Source organism: Mastigoproctus giganteus, chromosome 9, assembly GCF_048544385.1.
Source record: "Mastigoproctus giganteus isolate SK-2022 chromosome 9, ASM4854438v1, whole genome shotgun sequence".
NCBI classification, from domain to species: domain Eukaryota; kingdom Metazoa; phylum Arthropoda; class Arachnida; order Uropygi; family Thelyphonidae; genus Mastigoproctus; species Mastigoproctus giganteus.
This window is the reverse complement of record NC_143583.1, coordinates 228744102-228761375: the sequence shown is the minus strand read 5'-3', so window position 1 is coordinate 228761375 and position 17274 is coordinate 228744102. Positions and strand designations below refer to the sequence as shown.

Sequence of the window (17274 nt, the reverse complement as noted above, 5' to 3'; positions counted from 1 at the left end):
ATGAAAGTGTAGTATGGATGATTCACATTTATTTAGAATAGAGAGTATGATGAGAGAATATTTATGTTGCCAAGAGTTTGGGTACAGGAAGTGAATTTTAAGTTACAATTCTTATGAAAATACTGTTCAATGGTAATTGTATTCATAGCTATTATAAAATGATAGGTATTAAAGTTATACAAGTTTCATTTTAGTGAACAACATAAGACTTTTTATGTTGTTTAGGTGTACAGAAGGTACACAGTTTAGGTGTACAGGCACACTTCTAAAGAAGTGTGCCTGTACACCTAAACTGTAATGAACGAGATCTGAAACAAACATTTTCAGAGAATAATCAAATCCACTTGAGGAAAATTTGCAAAAGCGGAATGTTCGAACGATCAAGAAAAAATAGCAATGATTTCTCAACCGAAAACTGCTTGATTGTGTGGGTCAAGAAGCATTTTTCATCTGGCAAAAACATGTGGAGATCTTTTGATGCTCTTTGAAAATCGGTATCAGTTTTTCTCTACCACGCCTATCTTTTGACGACCGATTACACGAAAATGATGAGACTGATTATACCACTCGCATTCGTATTCAATCAATCACATGAATTTAATTATTATTTATTTAAATAATAATTATTGTTGATACATTCATATTTATGTAATTGTTTTGATATCTTATTAAGCAATTTAATTTTAAATTGTTACAGATAAGCTCCGGTGATTTACTGAAATATATTCATTCGTGGCGATGCCTTGAGAGCGTAGAAATCATCCCAGAAAATTCTGCTGCTTGCGCGGCTCTTTCCCAATTAAATTACAAAAGTTTATAAGCACGACGCACATTCGGAAAATTTACCAGTTATACTTTAGCTATTCTCAAGGTAACCAAAATAAGGCATGGGCGCCACATGTTATTCGAAAGGATTATGTGGTTGTTTGCCATATACATGATATGGAGGGGGCGAAAAGGATTTATTCTCAGCGAAGAATAAGCACAAGATTGTTTATCCAAACCTGTATTCATCAATCCCTCACGACACCAGTTTGCCAATTCTGGTATCTTCACGGCATGGACAGCATTCCAGATAAGTAAATGAGGCTTCTTTAGAGAAGGGTGAATAAGGAATATTTCTTAATTTGAATAATCCAAAACAGGAGGTCAATGAGCACTTGGTTTAAATCCCAACGGTGACTGGAGGATTCTTGAAGAGGTCTCCAGTCGGGGATCTATGAGGCGGAGGAAACAAACTTTTCCCCTCGGTTATTTACAGATTTTTCAGTCCATATAAACAAATCGACCTCTGAACTAATTTACACTCAGACATTATACATACATTGACCAATGTAAGAACGCTATGTCGCAGTCCCCTTTGGAGGATGGAGAAGACATTTGGCCTAATTGTGCTATCTCCAGCTAACCAGCTCGATAAGTGCTTATTATTAGTAGACAACTGAATCCCCCCCCCCCAAATATTTGAAAGCTAACATTCCTGTTTTCCGAAGTGCCACTGAGTCTATGAATATTGGAGCTCTTCTAACAGAATCCATCACTTAAAACATATTTTTTTTTTTAAGGGGAAGGCACGTTTGCTCTGATCAGGTGTAAAGCACTAATTTATTTGAGAAACTTGGCAAATTTATAATTAATTTTGAGCAAATTCACTATCTACCTCAGACAGGACGGATTACCACTGTTTTGGCGATTTTAAAACAAGAGGATTTCACTCGACAAATTGTTACAATTTGTCGAGTGAAAGAAGTGATTTGGGCAATTTGTGTTTCCGAACAGTTGCAAAATTAACCTGTTACATTGATCGGCACACCTGATATTGGCATACTGCATGTATGTGTGTGTGAGCGCGCAAACACAGGCACGAATATAAAATCCATTCTGTTAATAACAAATAGAAAAATCAACTGCTAAGATTAATAAATAAATGTACAAATTATATATAATAAATTGCAGTAAGCACAAAAATAGCACGTGGTTAGTGACAGAAAGTTGCGTATATCATTTTAATTGGACATTAAACAGAAAAATGAACAAAAATGCGATGCAATGAAAACTTTATGGAGCAAGATCAGTTAAGTTATTGTCGCAACTCAGTGCTGTAATGTACCAATATAATTTATTTTTTCAGTATAATATTATTATTTCGGTAAATAAAGAAGTGGCTCGTGTTCAGCAGTTTAATTCCTGTAACTGAATAAAAAAGAGGGAAGAAAGTGCATACCTGAAACTCCGTTCTCTGAAGAATGTCGTATTTCCTCAGCAATTCCATGTGTTTGGGAAATTTACAAAGTTCGACAGGTTTTTTCGGAATAAGGGCAGTTGTGCGTTCATCCTCCGCTGCCGGAAGTATTCCACTGTTCAACAGCGACAGTTGAAATTTACTTAAAGACATCACAGAATCCGTAGCTCCGTTCAGTTTCGAATAGAGTAACGAACGTTTGGACTTTGATTTCTTGAGTGCAGTCTTCCCCATCTTGGGCCTGACGCCTTTGCTCATTGTCTGCTCCAGTGTGCCGCTGACTAACACAACATGTGTGCGGGGTATGATGGGAAACGATCGGAAAAATGGTTTTCAACGCAAGAGACGCTTACTCACGGTAACTGGAAGAGGCGAAGCTCGTTGCTCCTCCAACTCTTCTGTTGATCGCAATATCCAGTTTCAGCATAACCAGAAATCTGGCGGAGACAAAAACAAACGACTTTAATTACGACAGCCACGTGCTCATTTAATAAACAAACTTCTCCAATAAACACTTTCACGACTAAAGGATACAATAATGTTTCGAGTAAGTAATGAAGTTTCGTTAGTTGATTTAAGAGTGGTGCATGTATAACAGGAATACACGTAAAAACTTGAGAAAATGCAAATGATAATTTACAGAGCTCATTATAAATAAACTATCTAATATGATTCTTACCTCTACTAATACAGCAGCTGTTTGCAGCCAATGTTGTTTGCTTTTTATGCGTACATTTCGAAAATAATTAAAATTTTATATCACACCACAATTTTTACATAAACAGGTCTTTGTGTTTACCTATAATACGTATATATCTTACTACAATTTAAGGAATACATATGACACTGATCTGTTGTGTGATCTGCGAGTAATAATGTTTGCATATGAACGTAGATGGCAGTAACGTTGGGGAGGGTTAGCGGCCCCCTCAACGTTAGTCAACTTTTTTTTTGTCTGCCTCCTACCTGTCTTTAACGGAAAGACAGTTATAGTGTGAGTACGTGTTCAGTTTACTGCGTATCTATTGCATACTGTTTATTTCTTGCGTGTTTTCTTAGAATTGTATCGTTAAAATGTTTAAGTAGAAGCAAAGGAAGAAAGTGTCTGAATCACCCTGCTGTGTGTGTGTGTGGACGATTTAAGACAAAAACTCAGAGGACAAATATCTGCAGTACAATAAACGTACGTATTCTTTATACTTTTGTTGGAAGATCGGCGATCGGAACACAACTTAGGCTCCACATATGTGCTGTATTGCCAGCACCAAAAACCTGAGGATGTGGCTAATTGGGAAAATTAAGTTTTGGCGACACTCGCGCAACTACAATAACGACCGGTCTTCCGAAATGAGAAAAAATATATATCAGGGTTGTTACACAAAAAAGCAAACACAGCATCAAATTTCCTAACTAATCCACAAAATGAGGACCAGCGATTCCAGATCACCCAAAATCGTGGTATAAAGAAAACAGTTATGAATATAGTGAGGATTCTTCTGTTGCAGACTTTACTTGATTTGGACTACCAGCCAGAAAATTATAACCGCACTAAATTAAGCAAGGGTTGAAAGTTACAACAGTGGAAGATACTTGAAGCAGCAAATAAAATTACCGTATACAGAATCCATCACAAAGTGTTTTAAAAATATGTCATTAGAGAAGGCGGTATGTAAAGATAATTTTTTTTTTTTATGTGAACCCCAAACACGAGAGGTATTAGAACCTATAGTACTTAGTACCGTGCTTGGGTTGGAGGTTGAGAAGACGAAAAAAGACATTTGTTGATATTGGACTTGAACTTCTGTAGGTTGTAATTTTCAGGAAATACGTATGAAGGAAGGTTGTTCCAGAAAACGGCAGTTGAATGAAGAAATGAGGAAGATGAAAAGTTGGTTCTGTGGGTTTGAAGTTGGACAGTAAATGGATGTTGGCTGGTGGCGGCACGTGTTCGGACTGTTTTGAAAGAGAGAGCGAGAATTATAGAAGCCAATTCAGAAGAATAGTGCCCATGTAAATATCTGTAGAAGAGGCATGCAGCAGAAACAGTGCGTCTATGAGAAAGCGAATGGAGAGACTCTGTTAGAGATGAATCATTAATTAACCTAACTGCCCTCTTCTGAATGGAATCAAGAAGCCTGAGAGAGGTTTTGGGGGCACCACCCCAAATGTGGGAACAATATTCCATGGCAGGGCGGATTTGCGATTTATACAGAGTAAACAGCTGTTTGGAAGAAACGTAACGCCGAGAGCGAAAGAGAAAACCAAGTTTTTTAGATGCAGAGGAAGCAATATTTGTATGTGCTTGTGCCAAGAGAGAGAGAGAGATTAGAAGTCAGGGTAATCCCCAAAAGAGATATATCATTTTGCCTAGAAATCGGAGTGCCACTAAAGATAAGCACAGGAGCGGAAGAATCCTTTTTGCGAGATATAAGACAAGACTGAGTTTTAGAAGGGTTGAAATCAACTAAGTTGTCTTTGCCCCACTGGAGAATTACCTGAAGATCGATATTTAAGCAATTGGTAGCAGATTTTCGAGAACTTGAAGCTGATTGAGCAGGACAAGGTTTCTCAAAATGGAAAGTTGAATGCAATGTGCTATCATCGGCAAAACTATGGATAGGATTTCCAGTCAATGGAAGAAGGTCATTGATATACAAGAGGAAAAGAGTGGGGGAAAGAACTGAACCTTTGGGGACACCGGCATTAGTGGAGAAATTAGAAGACAGAGAGCCATCTACCAACACCCTCAGTGAGCGATCAGAGAGCAAACTGGATAACCAATTACTAAAAACAGTTGGCAAACAATAAGATGGAAGCTTGTTAAGAAGGCCTTTATGCCAAACACGATCAAAAGCCTTTGAGATGTCAAGAGCAACTACTTGTGTTTCACCGAACCTTTCCATTGAATTAGTCCATAAATGGGTAACATAAGCCAGAATATCACCAGTGGATCGACAGTGACGGAATCCATACTGGCGATCGTTGATCAGATGCAAGGCTTCTAGGTAGTTTAAGAGTTGGCGGTTAATTGATTTCTCCATTACTTTAGAAAGAGTAGAAGTAATTGCAATGGGACGATAATTGGATGGGAGGGATTTGTCACCACCCTTTTTAGGAATTGGCTGGATATCAGCAAATTTCCAAGCAGAAAGAAAAACACCTTTGGAATAAGAAAGTGAAAAAAGGCGGCAAAAATAGCAGTAAGTTCAGGAGCACAGGTTTTGAGAACAAGTGGAGAAATACCATCAGGACCTGGAGCTTTCTTAGCATCAAGATTCATCAAAATCCTTCTGATATCCTTTTGACGGAAGACCACAGGAGGCATTGAATGGAGCGTGTTAGGAATGGTGGGAGGTGTTTTACCAAGGTCATTAATACATGAGCTCAAAGAAAAATGGGATGCTAGCAGGTCAGCTTTATCCTTGGCTGAAGTGACAACAGAACCATCTGGTTTGGACAGAGGTGGGAGCAGAGATGGGCAAAAGTTGCGGCCAATAGCTTTGGCAAGAGACCAGAATGCTGGGCTACCATTAGGGTAAGAAGCAAATTTTCTACTCTTAGCCTGTTCAAACTCTAGTTTGGACTGATTAATAACTGCTTTAACATTGTTGCGAGCTTTGGTATAGGCAGAAAATGAAACTGAAGAATTAGAAACAAGGCAATTATGATATGCAACATTCTTCTCTTGAACAGCCTTAGCCCATTTATTGGAAAACCAAAGTTTAGGTAAAGGACGAGATTTTAAAGTGGAATGTGGGATAAAGGATTCCATTCCTGCAAGGACATTATTATTATTATTATTTTAGGGTTTCCCGTAATTAAATACATTAACCCGTATTTGTGTCTGTAAATTGCGTATGTTCTACGGTTGATTTGCCTGGTTTGTTGGACGAAAAAACCTTGCTATCTACGCCTGAGACCAACTAACTCAGCCATGGAGTGAAAAAAGCCCATTAAAGTTCCTCGCGTCATCGACGGGATTCGAACCCAGGCCTTTTCCATCCGGTGTGGGGAGGACTTTGACGATACCACTGTGCTACCCGCGCAGACTGCCTGCAAGGATAATTTCACTGACACTATCTGAGCAAATGTTGACATCAGAAGTTTTGAAACAGTAACCCGACCAAGGAAAAGAAGAAAAGAAGTCTCGCATGTCATCCCATTTTGCATTCTTGTAATGCCAAACAACACGAGATTGGGAATAGCCATGAGATAACGGTTCCATTGGAGAAGAGACAATCACCAAGTTGTGATCTGAAGTGCCTAAAGGACCTCTCACTTCGACCGTGTACTTAGAAGGGTTGTTTGTGAGAAAAAGATCAAGTGTATTGGCTGTATGATTAGGATTGTCCGGTATTCTTGTAGGTAAATAAAGAATCTGTGCTAGGTCATTAGTAATTGCAAAAACCTCAGCATCTCGACCAGCTGGGTAGGTGTGACTAGAAAACGGAAGCCAGCTGGATTTGTGAACATTAAAATCACCAAGGAAATTAACTCACTGTTAGGAAAGTTGGACTGGAGAAAGTCAAGTTGCAAAGAGAGGAAGTCAAAGAGCTCCAAGTGATTAGTGGAGTTGGGAGAACGGTAGAGACAACAGATGAATTTGACACAATGAGGTAGAGAGATTTTAAGCCAGAGAAGATCAAAGAGAGGAGATTCCAAATTGCCAAGTCTCTGACAGGGAATATCAGAACGGACATGTGCACAAGTACCACCTTTGAGGCGAAAGGAATCATACAGCGAATAATTTGGGCATCTGAGATGAACAGTACTTGAATCAACCGATAACTGAGATTCTGTCAGAAAAAGTACATGGGGTTTGGAAGACTGCAAGTGGAAATGGACATCGTTGAGATTAGAATTGAGACCACGTATATTTGTGAAATGAATTAGGAAGTCCTTGGGAGGTTTAGATCTTTTCGCAGATAAGCTTGCTCTATTAGTTTGACAATTCATGGTGTATTCAATGGTAAGAAAAAGTAGGTGGACATGCTGTATGAAGTAATGAAATTTTTGGATATGGCGTACACGTGGTAAGAATATACCCAGATCCTTGACATAACGTGGCCTCAGCAGTGCTCCCCGCATTCACACTACTCGAACTCCCTGCAGTCACTATCTGGCAGAGTAGAGGTAGCAAGATTATACACTAGCTGATCCGGAAGCCTCCTAGAGAGTTACCAATAGGTTCGGTCCGGTGTACTAACTAGCGGCCGGCCTGCGAACACCGTTTTAGAGCTGTACCCTCGAAATGTAAGGAATATTGGATCTCGCCACGATGTTCATCAAAACCTCAAAAGCCATCAATCATACTGCATGATGGAAGAGATAGGGAAGGATTGACCGGAACTTAGCTCTAGAGACTAAACATGGGTTCCACCACTTTAAGCCTCCAAATAAGCAAAGTAGTGGTATTGCACCGGTTGATTAGAGTCATCTACCACATAGTACTGCCTGGTAACATGGAGGGGCGGCGTTCCTCCATGTGGTGTGGGCGCCACACCTCGACCCTTGCTTACGTTGGTTCACACTTGTGTGGTCACCCACCATGTACTTGTGCATGGAAGTTATACCCAGGATTACTAACAGTTCCACCATCGTGAAGGTGAAAGCAGAGGATTTGGCTGTCACAGACCGTCCGGACTTCGCCGAAATTGGTCCACTTGACTTGAGCGTCACCCGAATATCAGTTCCATCAGTGTTTTAGACTCCCAGATAGCAAGTACCGCTTGTCTGGCATATCTGAGAGAATGTCTGTGACAACCTCAAGGACCATCCAATTGGGCTTCAAATAAGGAAAATTCTCAAAGACGTGTCTGAAACAGAACCACAGGATACTCTACTAGCAGTTTGGCTATCGTGCATTGATTCTTGAAAGAGATACTGAATTAATGAATCTCTGCCGTCAACTTTACAGCTGTGTTATTAAGAAATGATCTGTCGTATGTCTTTGAAAATTCATTTTCTTCATTCCCATCTCAGTTTTTTTTTTTCCCTAAAAATTTGGGATATGTATATGATAAGCAAAAGGAAAGCTCTCGTCGGAAAAGTGGAACCAAGGTCGCTGGGATACTGCCATACTGCTGGTGTCAAAATCTTTCGGAAAACAAATGAACTGAGGAAAACTCTGAGTGGCAAACATTTCTAAGGAAATAGAATGTGAGTAATCCATTGTATTTGAATAAAGTATTTAAAAATGAATAAGGCTCGTTTTTAAGATAGCATTTGTACTATTGTCTGATATTTGAAATTGGGCTTCATTAAGTTCCTAAAGTGTCAGTACCTCTTTCAACGGAGACGCGGTAGAGGCACAATCTTGGTATTTTTGAATCAGCGGATTAGTTTCCTTTAGCATCTGCAACTTTGGCTCCAAAGTTACGATACATTATTATTATTATTATTTTTTTTTTTTTTTTTTTGGCCAGTGTAGTCTAACAGTTTAGCCTTAAAAGTTCAAATTTAACCTTAAGGAAACACTAGCGTCACATTAAATAGTTCAGACACAGCTCATTTCTAAAGGTCTCGAAGAGGATTGCAGCTGACGTAGAACGTAGACGAGGTTACCACTGGTTCTCCTTGCAGTCCTAGGGCTGACAATTACAGTCCACATTCTGGGTGCATCCAGTCGCCATGTAGCGAGAGTTCCTGTCTGTCATTAATTATCTCAGAGAGGCGACATCCAAGGACTGGAAACGTAATTATCACAATATGTAAATATTAAAATTCATTGCAAATTATCAAAACTAAATCCTGCGGAAAATGTCCTATTTTCACAAAAATAAAAAAATTCTAGGAAGTGTTGTTTAGCACCCACTAGAAAAGCCTATGCCACCGGAACCACCTTGGGACGGTACTGGAGGCAGCCATGAAAAACAGAAGTGTTCGCAACTGCAAGTACGTACAGATAAAGGTGTCGATGTATGTAGCAATGGAAGAATCATAAATCGAATTGCAAAGTCTGTGGAGAGAAATCTTGATAGAGAAGTCTGCATCCCGTTTCCAACAGGATGCCGTGAAATAAGAGAAAAGAAACAGTGGGTGAAAGAAAGTCATGGAAAGGAGACAGAGGTGTAAACGAACAACAGCGCATGTTCTCATGTGTTCAACTTCCTAGCCCAGAAAAATGGAATACAATTAACGGAACCAAGGATGATCGGTAGGAGGTCAATTTGAATGAAAGCTATACATCATATTCTGAATTGGATATGATCTGTGGAGAAGCAACACCGACTCTAATAGACAGTCTATGTGTATGTGCGTTTTAATCAGACCAAAGTTCGAATCCATGTGATACAACAGAAACGGTAATGTTCTTGCATTCTATTTGTAAATTATTCTTAATTCTGGGCTTAAATTCTTTCAAATTCAAAGATAAATTTCTTTGAATTTGAAAAAATAATCCTTTACATTTCTGTCGAGGAATTTCTGTACAGGGACATTGCTATGATGCAAGAGACAATTCCCTGATACCCAACCTTTCAAGCTGTTTCCTCCAATCAGCATCTAAGTAGAAGTCTTTTGGAACATTCCTCCTTCATGTTTGACCTGGAACAAATTCTTAATGGAACAATGCCCTAAATCAGAAAATACAATAAGCACGATCTTCATATTTTATCGAGACTGTCATGCTTTAAAACCTTGGAGAAGAGGAGTCTTCAATGACCCGCGATACGTCACCAGTAATTATGGAAGAAATAAAGTGCGAGTCAGCAGCACGTTGACGAAGATCCTGACTCGCCGCTCTCTGTGATCATCAGTATGAATGAAGATGAAAAGCACAGACTTGGATAAAACGCGTCATATTTTCAAATCTCCAATTAATATTGATTTATAACTCCTTTAAGAAATTGAATGGTTGGTTTTTGTGATTGAAGGGCAGCCACAGCGAAGTCTTTGACTGATAAGCGGCCCTCTTGAAACTGCAAATTACTGAAAGGTCTTCGAACGACACATGGAATCTTATCCGAAATGCCTTTTTTTTTTTTTTTTTTGACATTTCGCCGGCTTCTGTTGCGCGAAGAAACATAAAACACACCTTCTATTCAACTGCGCAATTCAGACATTCTAGCTAATTCAGTTGGCTAGATAGGCCGCTGCAGCCGAGTGGTCAAGTGTCGGGTATATACGTACTCACGATGGAAGATACGTGCGCTTCCAGTTACCGTGGTTCACGATCGCGTGACTATTAACACGACAATCTTCTGTTCTCTTTATCTTGTGAACGCTTCTGACCGTTTGTGGTCATGCCCGAGCAGGGCCGCGTTAAAGCTACGGCCAAATCGGCCATGGCCGGGGGCCACCCGAAGAGGGCCTCATTTTCAGTGTAAATATTTTCTAAAGTATTGATAATTTCTAATAATAATGATAAACGAAGAAAACGTGTAATATAAAAGCATGCTTAAATGTAACTTGTGAAGTGTTTAAATAAATAAGTTAAAAGTTTCTATTAAAATTGTTTTTATTATTACCTTATTTTTCAAGTCAAAAAACATGAAACATTTTTGACCTCTTATTTTGCATTGTTATCAAGGAATTACTATTCACAATATAAATATAAAAATCTATGTAGTATTTCTATTTATATATATGTGCAATATATAGATATATTAAAGGACCTCAAATTTAAGTATGGCCGGGGACCTAGTTCATCCTTAATCAGACCCTGTGCTGAGCATAAACAGAATTTTATTTTATAAACGGGTGATTGATGCTTCGCTGTCTGGATGAGTTACCGAACACGTTGCGGCAAGCCACAACTCTACGAATTTCAAGATACAAATTAACCGCGAACTTTTCTGACCACACCTCTTACCAAGGCTGTGAGGACAGGGTGCTTAAATAACCCACAGGGAGTTAAATGAGATACAAAAGTCCACGATGCTTTATCACAGATGTATGAAATACAGGAATTTTGTTAGCAGAGATAAATTGTTCCATTTTATGAAGCCTCGATTATGCCACATCTTAGTGTTGTATACACGTTTCGACATCCTTCATTTCAAAGAGGATCTGTTGCAAAAAGCACGAAAAGCCGCAAGGTTAGTTATCGGTATAAAAAAGTATTCCCGAGAGCGAAAGAGAGAGACTGCAGTGTTTTAGATTACAAAATCTTGAAACCAGATGCCTGCATGGAAATTTGATTGAGTAGACAAATTTCGACTTTGAAAGGCTTCAGTAAATTAAAAAATGGGGTCATCTTTGTTTCACAAGCACAAACTACCTTTGCGTGGAGCTGTAATCCTAGCATATTTCAGGCTTTGAACAAGCTTCGGGGAATTAAATATTGGGATTTTTTTTTTTTTTTTTTTTTTTTCATCTCGCAAATGCAAACTAATTTGCTGGTAAATTTTGCTGGATCTGCAACTTTAATCGTGTGCAAACCTATATTATAAATGTAGGGCAAGTTTTTTCAAAAATGCATCGTATAATAAGCGGATATATAGCGAGAGTTGTGATTTTTACTCCAAATATCAGAAGAAGCGGAAATGCTCAATTATAAAGCCTCGATTTACCTACAAATCACACTTCACTGCTTGCACAGCGAGGAGATCAGCTGATCGCAAAGAATATTTACATCAATCGCGGTGCATAGATATATATATATATATATATATATATATATATATATATATATATATATATATATATATAAAAAAAAAAAAAAAAACAACTTGACTTCACCATCACCCTCTGAATAGTAGTACAGAATGAAGAAGACATAGTTCGTTAAGTTTATGAGAATTAGCGTTTTTCAAAAAATTGCAAATTATTTATAGAAAAACAAAACTGGATTACTTAATTAATAAAGGTATAAAAATGAAATACATTCTTAAAATGGGAAAGCACTAAAATATTTCATTATGAGAAATCACTTAAAAACATTTTACTCGTTCATAAGGAAATTATTATTGCCTCCACGTGATAAGAATCAAGTTATTGCCTCCAAATGATGACGTCACGAACCTTGTTCAGAAGGTGGTGACTTTGCCCGTTTACACTGGGTAAAAAAAAAAAACACCTTAATCTATCTCACTTCGTTCAATTTTACTATCAAAAGAATCAAGGCACAGTTGGGAAAGAGAAAGCGCATCTGGATTTGATTACGCATTCCCGAAGTAACAGAAACATGCCGAAACATGCATTGCACAATGGGATAGAAATATCATAATTTACTCTTCAGTTAGTCATTTGCGCAAAGGCATTAATTACTTAATTTCCTATTAAAAAATTAAAATTCTGATTAATATCAAACTCGATTCCTGGTTAGCACCTTTCGAATGACTACCAGCATCTGCTGCAGTGTTTTCGGAGGAATATTTTAAGCCTCCTGCGTTCATAGAAACCTCATTCCATTGTACCTCCCTGGCACAACAGAATTTTTATCATAATTTATTATTCTATTTTATTTTTTTTTTTTATTTGTGTGTTATTATTTTTCCACATCTACGAAGGGGTATCAAAAAGTTCATGCCCTGACCTAGATAAAACACAGTAGGAAGATATCGTTTTTAATATAAGTTGTCTGCATATTCAATAACTGTAAAATTTCATTCCTTTGGTAATCCACAACATTATTCCTCAGATTCCGGGCTCCACCATAGTGGAGCCCGGAATCTGAGGAAGGACGCTATGGTTGACAAAATGGAGTATCGAGCAGTGATCAAGTTCCTACATTTGCTGGGCAAGAAAGCTCAGAAAATTGATGAAGAAACGAAAGCTGTGTATGGGCAGAATTGTTCATCCTATGGCACCAATGCGGTCGTACAAGTGTCGTTGACAAGCCAAAAGAAGAAAGGCCATCAACAGCCAGAGTGTGAAACTTTTTGAAAAGGTTGAGCAGCTGGTGCTGAGTGACAGACATGTGACAATTTATTTAGCATTAATAGAGGCATAAGATGCAAGAAAGCATCAGCCAAAAAAAAAAAAAACACACATTTCACCCCTCAATTCGTTCCAAATGCCTGTCCAGCTCAGCTTTAAATTTATTTAGGCTATCAACTTCAACAACAAAAGATGGAAGTCTGTTCCACCAATCAACTACCCGGTCGCTAAAGGCAAATTTCCGCACATCTATTCTACAACTGTCTTTCCTCAATTTGAAACTGTGCACCCTCAGGTTCTTAATCTGAGCAAGAGGAAGAATCCCATCAGCAATCAGCGTGCTCAACTCAATGAAGGCCTTATACACCTCAATCAGATCACCTCGCATGTGCCTACTCTCCAGGCGCTGCAATTGGCAGAACTTAATCCTTTCTAGGTAAGAGCATCCCTTTGTTCTCCTCGCCAATCTTGTTGTCCTTCTTTGTACTCGTTCTAGCAACTCTACAACCTTCCTAAAATGAGGCTTCCAGACCTGTACATAGCACTCTAGGTGTGGCCTGACCATTGCCTTGTATAACAGGGTTATCACCTCCCTGTCCCTGCTAGCAAAATTCCTATATATCATTGACAAGACTCCATGACCTGCCCTGGCAGCCCGTCTGCACAGCTCAGAGAACTTCATATTTGAGTGCACAATTACCCCAAGGTCTTTTTCACTTCACTTCCCTGAGTGAAATACACACAGTTGGTATGTTTCTCTTCGGTTATTGCTACCCATATGAAATACTATGCATTTGTCAATATAAAACTTCAGTTGCCACTTCTCAGCCTATTTGCCCAACTTCTCTAGATCCAGTTGGCGTAGCATACTGTCTTTAACAACCCTGCCATCTGCAAACCTGAACTTTAAACCTCATATACCTTCATCAATATCATTGACAAATATACAAAACAACAATGGGCCCAACACCGAACCCTGGGGAATTCCACTAATAACATTTCTCTACGAAGAGCAGTGTCCATTGATTACCACTTCCTGTCTTCCATAGCAGCAACTTGGCTTTTAATGCCAAACTGCTCCAAATTGTACAATAGTCTTCCGTGGGAACAGTGTCAAAAGCGTTCCCTAAAATCCAAGTATTTGGTATCAAAATTATTTTTTGCATACAGTTCCTTTGTGACCTCATCATAGTATCCAATCAAATTGGTCAGAAAACATTTCCCGTTACCCATGCTGTCTGTGAACTATAACTGCAGTCTTGTCCAGATAATCTTGCAATGCATCTTCAACCAGTGACTCCATTATTTTCCCTGGGACAGAAGTTAAACTAACTGGTCTGCAATTACTTGTGTCACCTTTTGATTCTCCTTTGTAAATTAGGGATACATTTGCACATCTCCAGTCCGTGGAGACTTTCCCCCGAATCTAAGGGTGCTCTCATAATCTATGCTGAGGGTTTGCTTACTTTTTTAATATAATTGGATTGATCCCATCCATCTCATGTGCCGTCCTTATATTTAACTCCAACAATTTCTCCTTCATTTTGCTCTCAATTATTACCGTTAGAATTTGATAAACTTCTGGCACTCTCCTCATTGAATAACTCCTCATGTGTGAATATAGATTAAAAATACTCATTCAGTTTATCAACTACCTGAACATGATCATCAATAGCAAACCCATCTCTGTTAAGTGGTCCAATCTGATTCATCCCTTTCTATCTAGAGTTTACATAAGTAAAGAATTCTTTTGCTGTTTTTCTTTGCATCTTTTGCCTGCCTAACCTCCTTGATTACAGACTAGTTTATATTTGGCATAGGCTTCTGTGTTACCTGATATTTTATATGCATCCCATAGATTTTTCTCCTCTGCCACGAGCGTCATTAATTCATATGACATCCATTTAGGTTTAAATCTCGAAGAGTATTTCTTAGTTGGAATGAAAAGCCTAGAAACCTCCACAATTAATTCCCTGAAGGCTACCCATTTAGAATTCAACGTTGGTAACATCATCAGTTGATACCACTGTACAAAATTTAAAAACTGTCTGAGATCCCTGTAGTCACCATTACGACAGCAAAAGCCCTTCCTTTAGCATTAGCAAAGGCACATGATACAAGAAAGCAAGCTTATGCAGCATCAGCCAAAAAAAAGCCTTGATGGTAGTTACATCTTTAAGTAATTCCCTCATCAGTACATTGTGATCACTGTCACCCCCAGTGGTTCCTTTATCTGCAAATTCTTAATACATGAATAATCACTACAGTATTACTCCGTCTGGTTGCCTCTCGAACATGTTGCTATAGAAAACAGTCATCCAATAAATCCACAAAAGTCTTGGTAGTGTGTGAGTGACCAATCCACAAGTTCCAGTCAATATCTGGGGTGTTAAAATTACTGTTATAAGACATTCTAATTTACTGGCCCACTATTTCTCTCCACAATTGCTCATCAGATTCATTAGACCTATAACACCACACCTACTCTCATTTTTCCTTTCCCAGTGCTTATGTCACACCAAACAGACTCAACATTGAATAGTCTACCAACGTCAATTGGGTGCACTTCCATAGATTTTATGTGTTTCTTAACTAACAACAAACCCCCCCCCCCTCCCTTCCTGTCTATCCTTCCTGTACACATTGTACTCCCCAAATTCCGATTCTGCACTGCTTATATCTGTGTGACACCACGTCTCTGATATCCCAACAATATCTGCCTTTAATGTCTTGACTAGCACTTGAAGCTCATAAAATTTATTAACTATACTCCTAGCATTGGTGTATATGCAAGTATTCATGCACCTGTTCCTACTCTTAGTTACCCTAACACAGCCCATGTATTTACTTGTTCCACTGACATTTTTTTTTTATGAAAACCCCAAACACGAAACCTATAGTACTTAATACCGTGCATGGTTTGAAGGAGAAGTATGGGGGAGGGGGGGATGCCGGAAACTTTGCTCTAGAGACTAAACATGGGTTTCACCACTTCAAGCCTCCAATAAGCAAAGTGGTGGTATTTCACCGGTTGATGAAAGTCATCTACCACCTACCAGCAATCCTGGAAATCTCCATTACCTTGCTTTCCAGGCTGCTGCTCATTCTAATAGAAGCAGTGCGAGAATCACTTTTGTCTCTGCCTGCAGCCACTGTTAACCTTTTAGTCTATGTATCCCCCCCCCCCCAAGCTAGCAGTTTTCAACCCACCTAACACTGCCTCGATAGCATCAGCAAATATTCTTGCACCCTTTTTATTTAAGGGTACCCCATCCCTGTAGAAGCAGTCTCTCCTGTCAACAAGCACAGAGCAGACTGAAAAAAATTCTACCCCTTGAGTCTTGCAAAATCTATCCAGGGTCGAATTTAAACCTCATCATATACTCCCTTCTATCGTGTCTTGGCAGAACTGCAGACACTTTCATATTCAACCGTAACTCGCCACGTTTTTCAACGTTGACCTGTACTTGTTGAGCAAATCTGCAGATCTCATACTCTTAATGTCATTAGTTCCAACTTTTTGTGCCCTTATAAGATGATATCTGCTCTACAACGACGTCATCAACTTTTGCCCCTGGCCGACATACCTTGGTCCTGTTCCACCTCTCCTTCTTGCATAGTATATTCCCCTTCTCTCTGACAATAGTCACCAACAATAACTAGTTCCTTTGAAACCAGCGCATTTTGCCTTGGAGTTTGCCTCTATATTGCCTGAAGCACAGGAGTGAACTCTGTCATTGAGCTGGACAGCTGAGAGCTTGATGGGCCCTCATTAATTTCTTCAAGGGTATTTACCCTACACTTCAAACTCTCATAGACGCCCATCAGAACGCTGAGTTTAGCATTAACATTAGTGGAGGCATATGATGCAAGAAAGCAAACTTATTCAATCGGCCAAAAAAAAAAAAACGCTCCCATTTCACCCCTCCGTTCGTTCCAAGTACCTGTCCAGCTCAGCCTTAAATTTATTTAAGCTATCAACTTCCACCACAAATGGAAGTCTGTTCCACCAACCAACCACCCGCTGGCTAAAGGCAAACTTCCTTACATCTATCCTACATCTGTCTTTCCTCAATTTGAATTTATGCCCTCTCAAATGATTATTCTGATCAAGAGGAAGACTTCCGTCCGCATTGAGCATGCTCAAACCATTCAAGGCTTTATACATCTCAATCAGATCACCTCGCAGGTGCCTCGTCTCCAGACACTGT

The 17274-nt window shown here is 39.1% G+C and overlaps 1 protein-coding gene across 1 annotated transcript in view; it reads right to left on the bottom strand.

Moving 5' to 3' along the window:
* Positions 1 to 17274, bottom strand: part of Ptp36E (protein tyrosine phosphatase 36E) — a 235318-nt gene that overhangs the window by 185800 nt on the left and 32244 nt on the right. Inside the window, exon 2 of the mRNA XM_090381417.1 lies at positions 2225 to 2679. Within this exon, the coding sequence (XP_090237543.1) occupies positions 2225 to 2500 (276 nt within the window). The 5' untranslated portion in view covers positions 2501 to 2679. The remainder of the gene's footprint in view (positions 1 to 2224; positions 2680 to 17274) is intronic.